The following is a 16,773-nucleotide window of genomic DNA, read 5'->3' as shown; positions in this document are numbered from 1 at the left end:
TTGTAGACCTTTTGAAATTAGTGGGCCCAAGTTTGTCATGCCCATTGCTTTTTGGGTCTACTCTTGAGTGGGATGAACGTTGGATACAAACCATAGGCGGTTGCCTCACACCGTGAGCCAGATCACTGATTCATGTAGCCCAGTACTACATAAGGTGGCTGGGATTGCACATGAGATCTTTTCTCTCGCTGTGTGTGTATCTGTCTCATCCATGTCCTGTTACTACATCACCGTTCATTTCCTTGCTGCCTTTTGTGCAGAAAAGCCATCAAGGCTGCTCACACAGGTTAATCCAGATAAAGAATTACAACAATATAATAAATACACTACTTAACAACTTTTTTTAAAAAAAGAACAGTATCTCCACATCATATTTAAAACTAAAAACTTGGAATTCAGACTGTATGTCATACATACACATCAGGACTTCTGATAAGGTTTCCCAGGCATGAGGTGGCACAGAGTAGGTATAAAAGCTCTCCCTTGATAATCAGATGTATCCTTCCATGCTCCTGCTTGATTTGCCATTCAACCCAGCCTGCCTTTCTTCTCTGTCTTGCCAGCCATATTGTGAACCACCTTGTGAGAGCCAAATGTAAGGAAGTGACTCTGCACAAAGATGGCCCTCTGGGTGAGACGGTCCTGGAGTGCTACAACTGTGGCTGCCGCAACGTGTTCCTCCTGGGTTTCATCCCTGCTAAGGCAGACTCTGTGGTCGTCTTGCTGTGCAGGTGAGAGATTTCCTCTCTTTTTATTTTGCAAGAAAATTGCTGGTCGGTCTCGAGTCTTAATGGTCCATTGATTTTGAAAGCATTTTTTAAAAAATACTGTTGATTCTCTTTTTATCCCCTACGCATGCCTATTTAATAAAACTCTTCTCCCCTATCTTGACTGTACAGGCAGCCTTGTGCCAGTCAGAGCAGCTTGAAGGACATCAACTGGGACAGTTCTCAGTGGCAGCCTCTGATTCAAGACCGCTGCTTCCTTTCCTGGCTGGTCAAGATCCCTTCCGAGCAGGAGCAGTTGAGGGCGCGTCAGATCACTGCCCAGCAAATCAACAAGCTGGAAGAGCTCTGGAAGGTGCGTGGAAGTATCTGCAGCAGAGAGCAGAGGGATGATCGAGAGAGCCCAGGAGGGGATAAGCAGATCTGTATCGGGGTGTGCTGTTGGGTGTGGAATTCAGCTTCCTGACAACTCCAAGTTTCTTCGTCATATTCTGAGGCCTTGGCCATATGGCTGGGAAGATGGATGAAGCCTTGGCTTTACAGCTTCAAGCTGAAATCTGTTATACTGGATAGGAGGCTGAATAAGATGGAGAGTTGTGGGTTCAGTCTAGAATAATATTAGAAGTTATGCAAATTGAACAAGTCTGCATAACTGAGCACAGCTTGCAGTATTTGCCATAACACAGATCTTAAGATTGTTTGGGTGCAGACTTCTTAAAAGGTTTTGGGCATGTTCATGCAGTTACCAACAGAGAGAGCCTGTCTCTTCATGAAACACCTTCTTTTTGTTACAACAGACTTGCAAATTCACCAAAGGCACCAGTCAGCCTACCCAGCGTAGCTATGTTTATAATAGAATCATAGAGTTGGAAGGGACCCTGAGGGTCATTTATGTATTCTGTAGTTGACCTCCTTTGTAATGTTTTATTTTAAAATCTTTAAGATAATATTTTAGTTTTCTGTTATGTTGCTTTGACTGTATATGGTACTCTATACAGTATTTGACTTTCTTCAGATTGTTTTATTTATGTTTTATTGATTTAATATGCTGTAAACCGCTTTGTGATTTTTCTTAAAAAATATAAATCAGTATAAAAATTAAATAAATAAAATGAATAATCTAGTCCAGTCCCCTGCAATGCAGCAATATGCAGCTGTCCCCTATGGGGATTGAGCCTGCAACCTTGGCATTATCAGCACCCTGCTCTAACCAACTAAGCTATCCAGTTGCATCCTGGAATAGTTGGATTTGGAAATACCTTCCATTAGTTTTCCATCTTGATTTAGGAAAACCTGTTCTGAAACCAGCTGATGGGAGGGGTGTTCTATTTAACCACCTTTGTAACTGCAGGAGAACCCCTCTGCTACTCTCGAAGACTTGGAGAAGCCTGGTGTCGACGAAGAGCCACAGCACGTCCTCCTCCGATACGAGGATGCTTATCAGTACCAAAACATTTTTGGGCCTCTGGTCAAACTCGAGGCTGACTACGACAAGAAGCTGAAGGAGTCCCAGGTAAGATTCAGGCTAAGGAGGATGCAGCCACTTTGTAATGGCGTGGCCCAGTGGGCACAACAGTTGCTTTGGTATTTCTTCAGAGGTTTTGCCACAGTTCTGTGAGACTTTGTGAGCTGTGTGCTTTGAAGAAGGTTTGAAATGGGACATTTTGATGCAGTCTTCCTCATAGTTTCTTCCCCTACCCTGGAGGTGCACTTGACACACTTCTTCTCTTGGGTGAAAAACAAGGAGTGTAAGGATTGTTATGCTTAAGAAAAAATCTAAATATCTCTAAGATGGCATTGAAGTCTAAGATAAGCAGCAAAAGGATCCATCTGTAGAGTGAAAATGTTGCAGAGATTGGCACAGGCTATGACCCTATAACAGACTCTTAATTCAGTATCCAAACGTTTTGGGTTGCTTTGGGAACTTCATTGAACCCTGACTTCCTGTATTTTCCGGCGTACAAGACGACTGGGCATATAAGATGACCCCCAACTTTTCCAGTTAAAATATAGAGTTTGGGATATACTCACCGTATAAGAAATACGACCCAGCGTATAAGACGACCCCCGACTTGTGAGAAGATTTTCCTGGGTTAAAAAGTAGTCTTTTACGCAGGAATATACTGTATGTGCTATCTCTCATCACTTTTGAATTGTGTTAGCAATAAAGCTGCTCCTGTTAGCCAGGAGACAAACATTCCCTGCTGGAAAGAAGCAGAGAGATGCCCTGTGCTCCTAGCAGCGAGAGTGTTTTTAACTTGCCATTACCCCATCCTCTCCTAGCAGCTCTGAGTGACTTAACACAAAGGGGGAAATAATCTCCCCTGTCATGGTGATGAAAGTGGTTTTGGGTGCTGCTGGGCATCCTCCCAGGAGCCCTCTTTCTCCAGCTTTGTATCCCTTTACTTTGCATCTTCAGCCTTAAGACAACAGGCCACTGTCACAGAGCGCTTTGGGGATTTGAGAGAGCCCAGATACCCAGTTAGATGTTGGTCCCCTGGGTATTAACTCTCACCACCCTGGATCATCTTGTGAATGAGGAGCAGGGTAAGGACTGGATCTGAAGAAGGCTCAGTTGCTTCTCCCAGGAACAGTTTTGCCAAATTGTAGAGTCATCAGCCCACCCTCTTTCCTTAATGGTAGCTCCTCTTAGGGATCCAGCAACTGCTAAATCAGCATTAACTTTGAAGTGTTGCCAGGGGTGGTTTAGCAGCCCTTCCTGTGATTGTTCAAGCCAGCTGTGCAGTGCTAGGGAGGGCAGGCAGGAAGCAGAGGGCCAGCTCTGCTCTTGAGTACCTTTTTTGCCTGTGTTTGTAAAGTTAGAATATCTCTCTTTATGTTTAGACACAGGACAACATCACTGTGAGATGGGATCTGGGCTTGAACAAGAAAAGGATCGCCTACTTCACCTTGCCAAAGACCGATTCAGGTAAGAACAGGAAATCAGTAAAGGCTAAGGAGCCAGGAAGTCTGGCTCAAGCATCAGTCGATTGGCAGACTCTGAACACCATCAACATTCACAAACGGGAATTGGTGCTTGCTTTGGAAGTACTGAAAGCTTCTCACTCCTCTTTTCAGATATGCGCCTGATGCAGGGGGATGAGATCTGCCTAAGGTACAAAGGGGATTTGGCCCCGCTGTGGAAAGGAATCGGCCACGTGATTAAAGTTCCTGATAGTATCCTTTTAATTTCATGAGGCTCTAAGGAGGACTCCCAACATCTCAATTGCACAGTTGAGATTATGTCAAGTGGAGCCCTCAGGACATGCTGAATGCCTGGCATTTGAAGCAGAATTGTGTGAGAGAATGGACAACTCTTCCTGTGCTCCCTTAGAACAACTGTGTTTATCTGATGGCACAAAAGAAGCAAAAGGTTTCAACTTATGGTTCGTGTAAACACACACATACACACACACACTATCCATATCATACTTGTACCTCCCTTCTTCCTCTGAGGAGGAGGTCAGAGCCCCTTCACATGCCATTCCCAGGCTGATTCCACATCCAGGCAACTAGCAGGGATATCCAGCTTAGCTTGGGCAGTTGAAATGGTTCAGCTGACACCTGCTCTGTAGACTTGCAGCACTAGAAAAGTCCCCAGAGGTGGTGGTGGGCAGAAGGTGGGACTCTAAAAAGGAGCTTGCAACTGTTCCGCGAAACTGCTACTTAACGAGGTTTTGAAGATTACGGTGACGAAATTGCGATCGAACTGAGGAGCAGTGTCGGTGCCCCCGTGGAAGTGACCCACAACTTCCAAGTGGATTTTGTGTGGAAGTCGACTTCCTTTGACAGGTGGGTGAAGGCAGCGTCTCTCTCTGTGTCTTGAGAAGCCTGTCGCATAAATGTCTGAGGGATGACCTGGTTTGTGCTTGTGCGTCCACCTCTTCTTCAGGATGCAGAGTGCCCTCAAGACTTTTGCTGTGGATGAAACCTCCGTCTCTGGCTACATCTATCACAAACTCCTGGGTCACGAGGTGGAGGATGTCATTATCAAATGTCAGCTGCCGAAGCGCTTCACAGCACAAGGACTCCCTGACCTCAACCATTCTCAGGTAACCTTATCCCGCCCAACTGCAAAGGCAGGAGTTGGGTCCGAGAGCTTCCAGTGTCAGTTTCGCAAACTGCTCACCCGTGTGGAATTAATCTTTTCCCCCAGGTGTATGCTGTGAAGACTGTCTTGCAGCGTCCCTTGAGTCTCATCCAGGGCCCTCCCGGGACAGGCAAGACTGTCACCTCGGCCACCATTGTGTACCATCTGGCTAGGCAAGGAAATGGGTAAGAGCCAGAGCAGAGATTGCGCTTGAATCTTCTTGGTCAAAAGTGTGCAGCACTTCAAGGGCTGTTAAGATAATTTTAGCACCCATCTGGAGGTTACAGCCTGGCATAGGTGAAACTCCCCATGCGATTGATTGATTGATTGATTGATTGATTATCTATCTATCTCACCTTTTTCTCCAAGGAGCTCAGGGTTCTCCCCTCATCTCATTTATTCCCCACAACAACCCTGTGAGGTAGGTTAGGCTGACAGTAAATGGCTCAGCATCACCCAGTGAGCTTCATAGCCAAGTGGGGATTCAAACCCTGATCTCCCAGATCCTAGGCTGGCACTCCACCACACTGGCTCTCAGACTTTCAGTTTCTTCTCATGCACAAATTCCCCCTCTGACGACATTGACTGCATTTATGGGTGGTGTGGTGTAGTGGTTAAGAGCGGTAGACTCGTAATCTGGGAAGCCGGGTTCACATTTCCGCTCCTCCACATGCAGCTGCTGGGTGACCTTGGGCTAGTCACACTTCTTTGAAGTCTCTCGGCCCCACTCACTTCACAGAGTGTTTGTTGTGGGGGAGGAGGGGAAAAGGAGATTGTTAGCCGCTTTGAGACTCCTTCGGGTAGCGATAAAGCGGGATATCAAATCCAAACTCTTCTTATGCCTCTGCTACCCTTAACCCAAGATAGCATTGGCCAGTGTTGGCAATCAACTTCAACCTCTGATTAGGTCTTATTGGAGTGCCTAATCCACCAGCGTCTTCTTAGCATGAAATCCATGGTTCCAGAGCTGACGCCAGTGTTGCCCTTAGCCCTCGGCTATGATGATTAAAAAGGAAGAACTCTTTGTAGTGGTTGGTTTTATTTGGCTTCATCTTTTGCTGTTTGTCTCATTTGTTTCCAAGGCCCGTGCTGGTTTGTGCCCCGAGCAACATAGCCGTGGACCAGCTGACGGAGAAGATCCACCAGACGGGGCTGAAGGTGGTGCGCCTGTGTGCAAAGAGTCGCGAGGCCATTGACTCCCCCGTCTCTTTCCTCGCCCTGCACAACCAGATCAGGAACATGGATAGGTAAGGCACTTCCTGAGGGGCGCCTCTAGGAGTGTCATGTTCTGGAACTTAATTCTCTGCCGCCCACCCCAGTGGGATTGCTGGCACCAGCTGGATGTTGACTTGCTATTCCTCCAGCTACCTCATCCCAGCCTTCCCTTGCAATGCTGTCACTATCCCTTGCTCATTGCCTCCCTGCATTCATCCCAAACTCAAAGCCTTCCTGCCTTTTCTGGAGAGTGCCAAGATGGGTGGTTTAAAAAATAAAATAATAAAATATCTCACAGCTTCACTTAATGGCACTGCCAATACTGCCACTATGCGGATTTATTTTTAAAAATATTTATTTTATGTCCGTTGATAGGCATTTTGGAAGTGCATTGTTACCAAATTCAGTAGCAGAGTATTATTATTATTATTATTATTATTATTATTATTATTATTATTATTAATACCCTGCCCATCTGGCTGGGTTTCCCCAGCCACTCAAAATAAAATAATCGATTAAACATTAAGGTCCTTAAGTAGGGATCTTGTAACCAGAACATTATATAGCATCCAAGAGATGTCTGTTTGATCCTCAGCATGCCTGAGCTCCAGAAGCTGCAGCAGCTGAAAGACGAGACTGGGGAACTGTCCTCTGCAGATGAGAAGCGCTACCGGGCCCTGAAGCGGACGGCGGAGCGGGAGTTGCTCATGGTAACATTTTCCTACCTCTTATACAGGGGCTGTTGCTTTCTGTTGGTCAGACCAGGTGTGCTACTTGTGTACTGTGATCTAGGAGGCTGACTTGTCTCCTTATTCATCATCGGTGATGTGAGAGCAAAGGGATGACCCTACCTTAAACAATAAATAATCCCAGAGGCTGCAACAGAAATTGCACACACACAAAACCCCTCACATAATCCTGAAGACTGGCTGTAGGCATGACGGGGGAAGGATCATAGCTAAGCTGTGCAGTAAGTCCAGCCTCAATTCTGGCTTCTCCAGGTACAGCTGTTTGAAACTGGAGAGCCACTTCCAGTCCTTATAAACAGTACTGAGCCAAATGGACAAGTGGTCTGGCCTGGTACAAGGCAGCTTCTTGTGTTCCTAATTAAAATCATCCTCTTTAAACAGAACCTTGAGAACTGGGTGTTTTATTTTTAAGGAAAGGGCCATAGCACTGTGCAGAGCAGTGGTCTTAATGTAGAAGTTGCTTCCTCTGTTTCTTTTGTGGATAGTTTTGTAGCTCCTCAATTTTTGCTGCTTCGTCCCTCTCAGAATGCAGACGTCATCTGCTGCACCTGCGTGGGAGCCGGGGACCCAAGGCTTGCGAAGATGCAGTTCCGCTCCATCTTGATTGACGAGAGCACCCAGGCCACGGAGCCAGAGTGCATGGTGCCAGTTGTCCTCGGGGCAAAGCAGGTAGGTTGGAACAGCTCAAAAGTGGAGCTGCCAAGTGGGGTGGAGGGAACTATCTCTTCCAGTGTTTCCCACCATCTTTATCAAGCAACTTGGGTCCGTGTGAGCTTTTAAAGCCCCCCTGCATTGTCTTAAATGCATACCTTCCAAGCCTTTACGAAGAGGACAAAGTATTCACAGCCCTTGAGGTCTTGTGTCTACTATGAATAGGAGTAGGAAATGCAAGCTATGGAAGGGAAATCCCAAGAGTTCTGGAGGCTTGTAGAGAACAGAGGTGGAACTGCTGTGGAGGATTGCTGATGGAAAGACTTGGGTGACAAGGGGGGCAGTATTTCTACAGATAATTATCTAACTTCAGCACCTTAATCACGACCTCAGAAAGCTAGAAGCTTCCCTCAAGCAGACTCCCCAAACTGCCCTTCCCTTTTGTAGGCCATCACCTCCAGTCTTCTGTATGTATGTGTGGGTGGGTGGGTGTATGCATGGGTGGGTGTGCGCCTGCTCATGCGTGCAGCTCCTCCTGTTGACCTTGGGCTTCATTTTCCCAGCTGATCCTGGTGGGTGACCACTGCCAGCTTGGCCCTGTTGTGATGTGCAAGAAGGCGGCGAAAGCAGGCCTGTCCCAGTCACTCTTTGAGCGGCTGGTGGTGCTGGGCATCAGGCCCATCCGCCTGCAGGTGCAGTACCGTATGCATCCGGCCCTGAGCGCTTTTCCATCCAACATCTTTTATGAGGGGTCGCTCCAAAATGGTGTCACTGCAGGTAAGAAGGGGGAGGGGGAGGGGGAGGGTGGTGGAGGGGGCTGGCAGGAGTGCCAGGCAGTGCCCTGTTCAGGACCTCTGAGTGGGCCCTGTAGTTTCAGATCAGTGGTGTACAGTCAGCGAAATAGGGGGAGTAGGCTAGTCTCCTAAATGTTCCCAGTAAACTAGAGCAGGGGTCGGCAAGGTTTACTTGCCTGGGTCAGTTCACTCCAGCGGAGATCCCTATGGACCGGATCACGCATGCGCCCGCGATTTCCGGCACCTGCCCCCGCACAGATGTGATTTCTGGTGCCGTGAAAGCGAGTCCCTGTTTCGCACTGCACCGGTTAAGCGCAGCACTCGGGGACTCGCGAAGCGGGCATCTCAGTTCTAGGGTGGCTTGATGGGCGGTTAAATGACCCCCATGGGTCACTTGTGGCCCATGGGCTTTAGGTTGCTGACCCCTGATCTAGAGTATTAAACCTGGCGCCTCTTTCCCAAAGCCCGTGAAACTTCTGCCCGGCTTTTGGAGGAAGGCACAATGCTATTGTCAGGGTCCAGGAGCCCTCCTGCCACCTTCCCAAAGCCCACCCAGCTTTGGGAAGGACGCAGGAGGGCTCCAGCATTCTGTCAGAAGCTTCTGCCCAGGTTAGGGCAGGATATGAGGTGTTAATGCACAGCAACGTTGCCCCCTCCCCCACATCGCCCTAGCAGGCTGGCACCTTTGGCTCTAGCTGTTCCCCTACATAAATTTCACTGAACACCACTGCTTCATAACAATCCTTGCCGTAGTTTTCACATTGGGAGGTCTATGGATTTTAGTAGGTGGTTCTCGCTGCTGTTCTAGCCTGCTCTTCAGGATGGAAGGACTCCATTTTAAGGCTAGGATCTAGCCCTGTGCTTCCCAAAGTGGGCAGTACTGCCCTTCAGCAGTGGGATTACCAGGAGAGGCACTAAGGCAGGGGAGCACTGAAGATATAGATGACTATTGGACTTTGAAAAGCTAGTCTCACTGGTTCTAGTTCATCAGGGTTTTTTTGAATTAATTAAAATAATTTTGAATCAATTTGCAATTAATTGTTGCTGTTGGTATGTTACAGTGTTGCTGTATTTCTCAGTGTGTTGTGCAAAGTGCTACAATGCTTTTTATAGGGTAGGGGGCATTGGGATGGGTTTATGGGACCAAGGGGGCAGTGGCCTAAACGGTTTGGGAACCACTGATATACCCAAAGGAAGGTCCAGGCCTCCACAAGAGATACATACACTAACAGGTAACTTCCCTGTCGCTCTGCAGCAGACCGTGTGAAGAAGGGATTTGACTTCCAGTGGCCCCAGCCAGACAAGCCCATGTTTTTCTATGTGACCCAAGGGCAAGAAGAGATTGCAAGTTCTGGGACTTCTTACCTGAACAGGTAAGTCATGTGGGAAGGAGGAGAAGGGGGTCCAGCCCAAGTTGCTTGGACAAACATCATGTCTCTCTCTCTTTCTTGACTATTCATTAATTTATACACCAGTTATATGCCAGCACTCAATTATGTGTGGATTTTATAGCTTAATGTTTTAGAAGCCACATTAAGCTATAAAATCCATACACAATTGAAATACCCAATAACAGTTCCATCAAAGCGATTGAAGCATCCTTGATTAAAATAGCCCGCTATAAATGAAGCCGGTTAGAAGGCATGACTGTTAAAAACAGTTCTAAAATGATAGGATCAGTAGTTCAAGGTCATCCAAGAGTGAAGGAGGTGAGGCTGGAGAAGTAATGGAGGCCAAGCATTTTAGTTCCATGGGAAGCGGACAGGAAGGACATGGTCCAGCAGTGGCAGCTCTCAACCATATACAGTCCCGTCCCCCCCCCCAAAAAAATTGTCAGATGGAGACTGTTCCAGGTAGCTTGATCTTTCTCTGGTGAGCTGAAGGTGGCCTGGAACTTCAAAGGGGAGCCAGTCAATTAGTTCCAATTTGTGCCTGAAGACTCTACTCAGTAGGATTGGAATAGAACGTTTGGGGGATTGTGGCTGATAACCTGCACGTGCCCAGGCCCATTATTCCAACCTAAATAATGCCAAGAAATGTGCCACATGTGGCTGCTGTTGTGTCCTTTCCTTTGTTTGTTGTCCTTTTCTTTTCCTCCCTTGCAACTTTTTAAAAAAACACAAACAAAAATACTCAAACAATATGCATCTTTGCAGCAGAGTGAATTAGGGCATTATACGTAAACTTATGGTGTTGAACAAGCTCTGAGGCATTCTGGTTACCTTGGAGACTGTTTCCTGGGCGCTGCTCAAGGGGAGGGACTGACTCCTCTCTTCCCCCTGCAGGACGGAGGCTGCCAATGTGGAGAAGATCACCACCAAGCTGCTGAAGGCTGGCGCGAAGCCAGATCAGATTGGCATCATCACCCCCTACGAGGGCCAGCGCTCCTACCTGGTGCAGTATATGCAGTTCAGCGGCTCTCTGCACACCAAACTCTACCAGGTACAGCTCTCCCTGTGTTGTCTCTGGGCTTTGTGCAACCTTCCCAAGTCAGCGTTAAGCCCGCCCCCTCTCCCTGCTCCCTGGTTCAGAGCAACCCAACTTGTATTTGCAAATGTTTCACTTGGAGGCAGGGTGCATAGAAACCTGACCCACCTACTGGTATACTATTCAGCACATTACCAAACAGGATTTTCTGCAAATGTATAGCCTCACCTGCTGAAGTGAGTTATATGGAGAGTGGGCTGCTCCTTCTCATACTTGTGTTGGAGAGCTCTGTGCTCAGTGGTCCTTCTTCGCTGCCTCCAGTTTAAGGAAAGGAAAGGCAGCTGAATTAATCAAACTGGGTATCCAAGAAATTGCTAACTTGCATAACAGTAAATTTATGGACAGCTAGGTATATTAGCCTCCCTCCCCAAATACGGAGTGGGAGCGAGGCAGGAGATTATCCCCAGGACTGGATAGTAGTTTGAAATTGATTTTCAGGAGGTAGAAGCCCGTGGACGTCATATAATGCTTTGTGGCTAACCATCACTCCCTCTGAAGGAAACTATAGAGATGTGAGTCATTTAGAACGTGCTTTAACAGAGTCCTTTTCTCTCCCTGCCCCCTTTCCAGGAAGTGGAAATAGCCAGCGTTGATGCTTTCCAAGGGCGTGAGAAGGACTTCATTATCCTGTCCTGTGTTAGAGCCAACGAGCATCAAGGCATTGGCTTCCTGAATGACCCCAGGCGCCTCAATGTGGCTCTCACCAGAGCAAGGTACAGCAGAAGCCACTGAGTGTGAGCCAGCCATGTCTGCCCGTTCCCAAAGAGCCCTTTGCTTCTATCTAGCTAAGGAAAGTATGCTTTTGTGCAGCGGGGGAGAAGAGTGCAGGTCACTTGCAACTTTTTTTTTACCCTTCTCTTTGTAGTCAGGGTGGGGAAGAGAATGGGCTTTGTGGAGTGTATTTTCTCTGTGTTTGTCTTGGTACAAGCTACAAACAGCTTAGCTGATCATAAACCAACGGGCTTGTGTAGGCGAGTCTTGCGTAGAAGTTCAGCAGTGTTGTGTTACAGCGTTTAAGTTTCCCAACCCAGTCAGTTGGATGGCATATAAATAATAAAATTATTATTATAAACTGTGCTCCGCATGAATTGGATTCATGTCTCTCTTTAGCTGGCAAACTCTGAGAGCGCCTTTTGTAAGATCATGACAACAATAAACGCAGTTCTCCAGCTGAGAAAGCCTGAAATGGAGAATTTAAATTTTGTTGTTGTTGTTTAGTCATTTAGTCGTATCCGACTCTTTGTGACCCCATGGACCAGAGCACGCCAGGCACTCCTGTCTTCCACTGCCTCCCGCAGTTTAAATCTAGCAGATACAATAGAGCAGCATGTATTGCCTGAGGTCCTTCTCCAAGTCGCTTCCTAATCAGAAGTGTGTGAGATAAGCCCAGAAGAGCGGCACACTTCCCTAAAGTGGATGTCTGTTTTGCAAACTTCTTGGCACCAGGCTACAACATTTTTATTTATGCAGGCATTTTTAAATTTGTTTATGTTGGGCTAGATGATCCTCAGGGTCCCTTCCAACTCTACAATTCTAGGATCTATAATCTGCTATAATCTATAATCATGTATCGTATTGCGCTTCAGCATTCTGCCCATAATTTGGTACACCGCCCTGGAATCGGCTTTGATGAAGGGTAGTACTGACATCTTTTTAGATTAAATATTAAATTTAAGTCATCCAATGAGAACCAACCTCCAGGGGGCATGCAGGAAGGCCTGAGCCAAATAGGAGTCTTTTTGCTGGACACCAGGCTAGTCCGCCCTGGGAGAGAAGTATAACCATCGCCCGGGTGTCACAACTGATAACACCCCTTTCTGCAGCCATTGCCTGCCTGGAATCCAAAGGCAAAGGCCATGGAGATTGGCACCCAACAGAGAGTGGAGTACTTAGGCGGGTTCCTACGGCCGCAAGTGGTCCTTCGGGTGGCAGCAGCGTGCTTGGTAGGTGGTGAACTACGTGGCACTGCTTTGGTGTGAACTTCATTCATTCATTCATTTAAGATATGGCGTCATCATTGTTGGGAACCCGAAAGCGCTTTCCAAGCAGCCCCTCTGGAACCACTTGCTGAACTACTACAAGGAGCAGAAAGTGCTGGTTGAGGGGCCCCTGAACAACCTCCGTGAGAGCCTCATGCAGTTCAGCAAGCCTCGGAAGCTGGTCAATACCATCAACCCCGTAAGTGCCACTGGTGGGGCTGGAGACCCTACACCTGTGCCCTGCTTTAGAGATTAGGCTTCACTGCCCTTCTCCAGCACCCTAGAACTGCTGGGACTGTAAACTGCCCCTCCCATGTGAGTAAACTTGTTCAGCTGCCTTACGCTCAGCGGTGCAACTTTTGGAGTACCATTTGCCCAGGTCTTTCAGACAGGGTCCCATTGCACAGGTGAATGGCAAAATAAGGGGAGAGGAAACAGCTTGAAATATCTCGCCCATAAGGGGTTCCCATTCCCAAGCATCCTACCTTTTCGATCTGTAAACAACCTTTCAGTGGGGTGGTAGTAATAATAATAATAATAATAATAATAATAATAATAATAATAATAATAAAAAATGATCCACTTTATTATTATTATTAAAACAAGCCAAGATGAAACAGCGGAAAAGTGAATCCACAACACACAGCAGGCAAGGTTAAAAAACACAGATAGCTTCATGCAATCATTGAGGCATCTACCTTCAAAGACCCCAGAGGAGAACCTGATCCATCCTCTTTGAGAGGAAACTCTGCAGTTGTGGCACCACCACCAATAAGGACCTGTCCCTCTTCTGTTCCCACCAGGCATGCCTGTCTTGGTGGTAGAATGTGGAGCAGGGCCTAGGAAGGCCCCTGTGATTGGCAGGCAGGGAAGAGCCATCCTCCTGCCAAAGGAGTCCGTTCCAGAAAGTTCTTCCTCATGTTGAGCCATCAGAAACAGTTTGTGTAAATGTATTTTAAAGTGGTCTTTAATTTCCTCCCCCCTTTCTTAGGGAGCCCGGTTCATGACAACTGCCATGTACGATGCCCGTGAAGCTATCATCCCTGGATCGGTGTATGATCGCAGCAGCCAAGGTGAGAGAACTTGGGCAGGGGGATCTCTCCTCAATCCAAAAGAGAGGCATTTTTTGACTCCAGAGCTGTCCTGCAGCAGATTTTCCTTGTTCCACACAAGAACCAAAGTTAAAACTGATACCTCCATGGGCCATGTATCTGTGGTGGGTTGAAAGGCCTGGTGAAGAGAGCCTTGTGCCTGCGACTTGGCTGTTCCCTGTTCTTGCTGTCTTGGGACATGTTCCCTCTGAGCTTTTCCTCCCCCCCCCCCCCCTCTTCCCCTCAGGCCGGCCCTCCAACATGTACTTCCAAACACACGACCAGATCGGGATGATCAGTGCTGGGCCCAGCCATGTCACCGCCATGAACATTCCCATCCCCTTCAACTTGGTGATGCCTCCCATGCCTCCACCTGGCTATTTTGGACAGGCCAATGGGCCTGCTGCCGGTAAGAGATTGTGCCGCACAGACAGGCGTTTCCATGGCTTGTATGACTTCTGAAATGCTGGGTGGGGAGGGACTTTGGGGTAAGGTTGCAGCTTCTTCCATCCTCCCAGCAGTGTGTTTGAAAAACTTCATCAGGCAGGTCTCTTGATAATAACAATAATTTTATTATTTGTACCCCTCCCATCTGGCTGAGTTGCCCCATCCGCTCTGGGCAGCTTCCAACATATATAAAAACATAATAAAACATTACACATTAAAAAAAACCTCCCTATACAGGGCTGCCTTCAGACATCTTCTAAAAGTCAGATAGTTATTTACAGTGCGGGGGGGAAGTATTTGATCCCCTGCTGCTAAATTTGCCCGTTTATCCTCTGACAAAGAAATGACCAGTCCATAATTTTAATGGTAGGTTTGTTGTAGCTGTGAGAGACAGAATAACAACACAAAGAAACCCCAGAAACCCAGAAGACAAAAGTAAGAGACTGATGTGGTCATTTCTTTGTCAGAGGGCAAACGGGCAAATTTAGCAAGGGATAAAATTCTTTCCCCCCACACTGAATCTCCGTGACATCTGACGGGAGGGCATTCCACAGGACAGGCGCCACTACCGAGAAGGCCCTCTGCCTGATTCCCTGTAGCTTCACTTCTTACAGTGAGGGAACCACCAGAAGGCCCCCAGGGCTGGACCTCGGTGTCCAGATGCTCCTCCATGTACACACCAGTGGCAGAAGTGATCCATATTGTGAGCTGATGGAAGAGCATCCCCCCTCAGTTGAGTTTACATTTAGATTTATTGCTGCTGCTTGAGGACAGCCAGGAGAATAATTGCAGGCTTCTTTAGTCGTCTTTCAGTGCTTACAAGGCCAGATACTTTAGAGAGTTAAGGTACCCAGTTGTCTGTCAACTGATTAGGCAGTGAAAGCTGAGTTTTTGGATTTTGCTGCCTCCTGCTGCAGAGGCAGAGCACTGCCATCATGGCTACTAGCTATCAATAGTCGTCTCCTCCTCCATGAATTATTCCAGCCCTCTTTTAAAGCCATCCCAGTTGGTGGCCATCACTAACTCCTGTGGGAGAGAGTTCCATAACTTAACTGTGCACTCCATGGAGAAGTTCGTTCTTTTATCAGTCTTGCTTAAATATAGTGAATTAATCCCAGTCAATTAGCTGTGATTCCTTATCAGTAAATACATAGATTTTTACTTATTTAATTACTCATTCATTCAATTTATATGCCACCCTTTATCAGAAGATCCCAAGGCAGTGTACAAAATTAAAAACACATTACAGGCATACTGACAGACAGCCTGTATTGGGATTAATTAAATACAGTGAAACAATTTATGTATTTATCGGATACAGAGGGCGCTTTATGCCCGCTTTCCAGCCTGGCTGCTCTCCCAAGGGCATCACAGGATCGTGCTGACTGCATGATTGTCTTCTCTGTGTTGAGATTTGTATGCTCTTGTAGGACGTGGGAACCCAAAAGGCAAGACGGGCCGTGGTGGGCGCCAGAAAAATCGCTTTGGGATCCCAGGGGCCGGTCAGTCAAACCTCCCCAACAGCCAGGCCAGCCAGGATGTGGTCTCCCAGCCGTTCTCTCAGGGCCCTTTGACTCAGGGCTACATCTCCATGAGCCAGCCGTCTCAGATGAGCCAGCCAGGCTTGTCCCAGCCAGAGCTGTCGCAGGTAAAGGAACTTACTTGAGGTGCTGGTGTATTGTGTGTGCTCCAGAGTACAGATATTCTGGAGGTGAATTGGGGCCAGAAAGTAATGGCCTGAGGACCATTCAGAATGGCCCCCTGCCTTGAACTGGAGGTCAGGAGCCCTTGCCGCTCTCTGCCTCACAGGTAAGTATGAGATATACGTCCACCTGGCACTAAAATTGTATTTCTGTTTGAACTGCCTGTTTAAACTCTTGAATCGTTCTGCTATTCGATGTATTCTCTTTGGTCTCCCTTCTCTTTCCCCACCCCCACTTCAATCTTTCAACTGGAAAATAATCTCTCTTCTCCTTCCTCCCACTTTTTCTCTTCAGGATAGTTACCTTGGTGACGAGTTCAAATCTCAGATCGACGTGGCCCTGTCGCAGGACTCTACTTACCAGGGGGAGCGCGCATATCAACACGGAGTGACGGGACTGTCACAATATTAGAGTGTAAGGTGCTTTTCCGATAATAGAGTTGGGGAGAGAACCGGGGTGGCGGTCCCATCAGCACCCCTCATCTCTGTGCACATGCCACTGAACACTCGGCTCAGTCTTTTGTGGAATGGGATCTGAATGCTGTGCTAATGCCCCCCCCCCTCCCTCCAAATTATGAGCATTGGAACTGGGTTTTTCTTTTCACTGTGCCCTGTTTGCCAGCTGACTGGTCTGCCTTGTTCTCTTTGAGGGTCCCTGGCTTTGACCGGGAGGGCTTGGCCTATCCAAAGGTTGCTCTCTGGGGGGGAAGGGGGGAGGTGGGCTGCCTTGGGTGGTGACACTTGGTCCTTGATGCTTGGTTAAGATACTGGTAAACAGTGAAATCTACTCAGCCTCTCTTTGCATTTCTTCAGTTAAGGACTGGTCAGAATTCAGGGGTCTTT

At 47.6% G+C, this 16,773-nt stretch overlaps 1 protein-coding gene across 2 annotated transcripts in view; it reads left to right on the top strand.

The window, feature by feature from the left end:
* Nucleotides 1–16,773, top strand: part of UPF1 (UPF1 RNA helicase and ATPase) — a 31,440-nt gene that overhangs the window by 10,842 nt on the left and 3,825 nt on the right. Inside the window, exons 4-23 of one of the 2 annotated variants that reach the window (XM_060275427.1) lie at nt 564–731; nt 900–1,080; nt 2,077–2,238; nt 3,570–3,654; nt 3,804–3,902; nt 4,409–4,517; nt 4,618–4,777; nt 4,882–5,000; nt 5,898–6,062; nt 6,626–6,740; nt 7,305–7,448; nt 7,994–8,207; nt 9,480–9,597; nt 10,510–10,666; nt 11,282–11,424; nt 12,715–12,889; nt 13,682–13,763; nt 14,029–14,190; nt 15,659–15,876; nt 16,226–16,350. In XM_060275427.1, coding sequence (XP_060131410.1) covers nt 564–731; nt 900–1,080; nt 2,077–2,238; nt 3,570–3,654; nt 3,804–3,902; nt 4,409–4,517; nt 4,618–4,777; nt 4,882–5,000; nt 5,898–6,062; nt 6,626–6,740; nt 7,305–7,448; nt 7,994–8,207; nt 9,480–9,597; nt 10,510–10,666; nt 11,282–11,424; nt 12,715–12,889; nt 13,682–13,763; nt 14,029–14,190; nt 15,659–15,876; nt 16,226–16,342 — 2,893 coding nt within the window. In that variant the 3' untranslated portion in view covers nt 16,343–16,350. The remainder of the gene's footprint in view (nt 1–563; nt 732–899; nt 1,081–2,076; nt 2,239–3,569; nt 3,655–3,803; nt 3,903–4,408; nt 4,518–4,617; nt 4,778–4,881; nt 5,001–5,897; nt 6,063–6,625; nt 6,741–7,304; nt 7,449–7,993; nt 8,208–9,479; nt 9,598–10,509; nt 10,667–11,281; nt 11,425–12,714; nt 12,890–13,681; nt 13,764–14,028; nt 14,191–15,658; nt 15,877–16,225; nt 16,351–16,773) is intronic. The other variant, XM_035117889.2, reaches the window with a different exon arrangement.

The sequence above is a fragment of the Zootoca vivipara genome, chromosome 6, assembly GCF_963506605.1.
Source record: "Zootoca vivipara chromosome 6, rZooViv1.1, whole genome shotgun sequence".
Taxonomy (NCBI): domain Eukaryota; kingdom Metazoa; phylum Chordata; class Lepidosauria; order Squamata; family Lacertidae; genus Zootoca; species Zootoca vivipara.
Note: the sequence above shows the minus strand (reverse complement) of the source record. Positions and strands in the feature narration are given on the sequence as shown.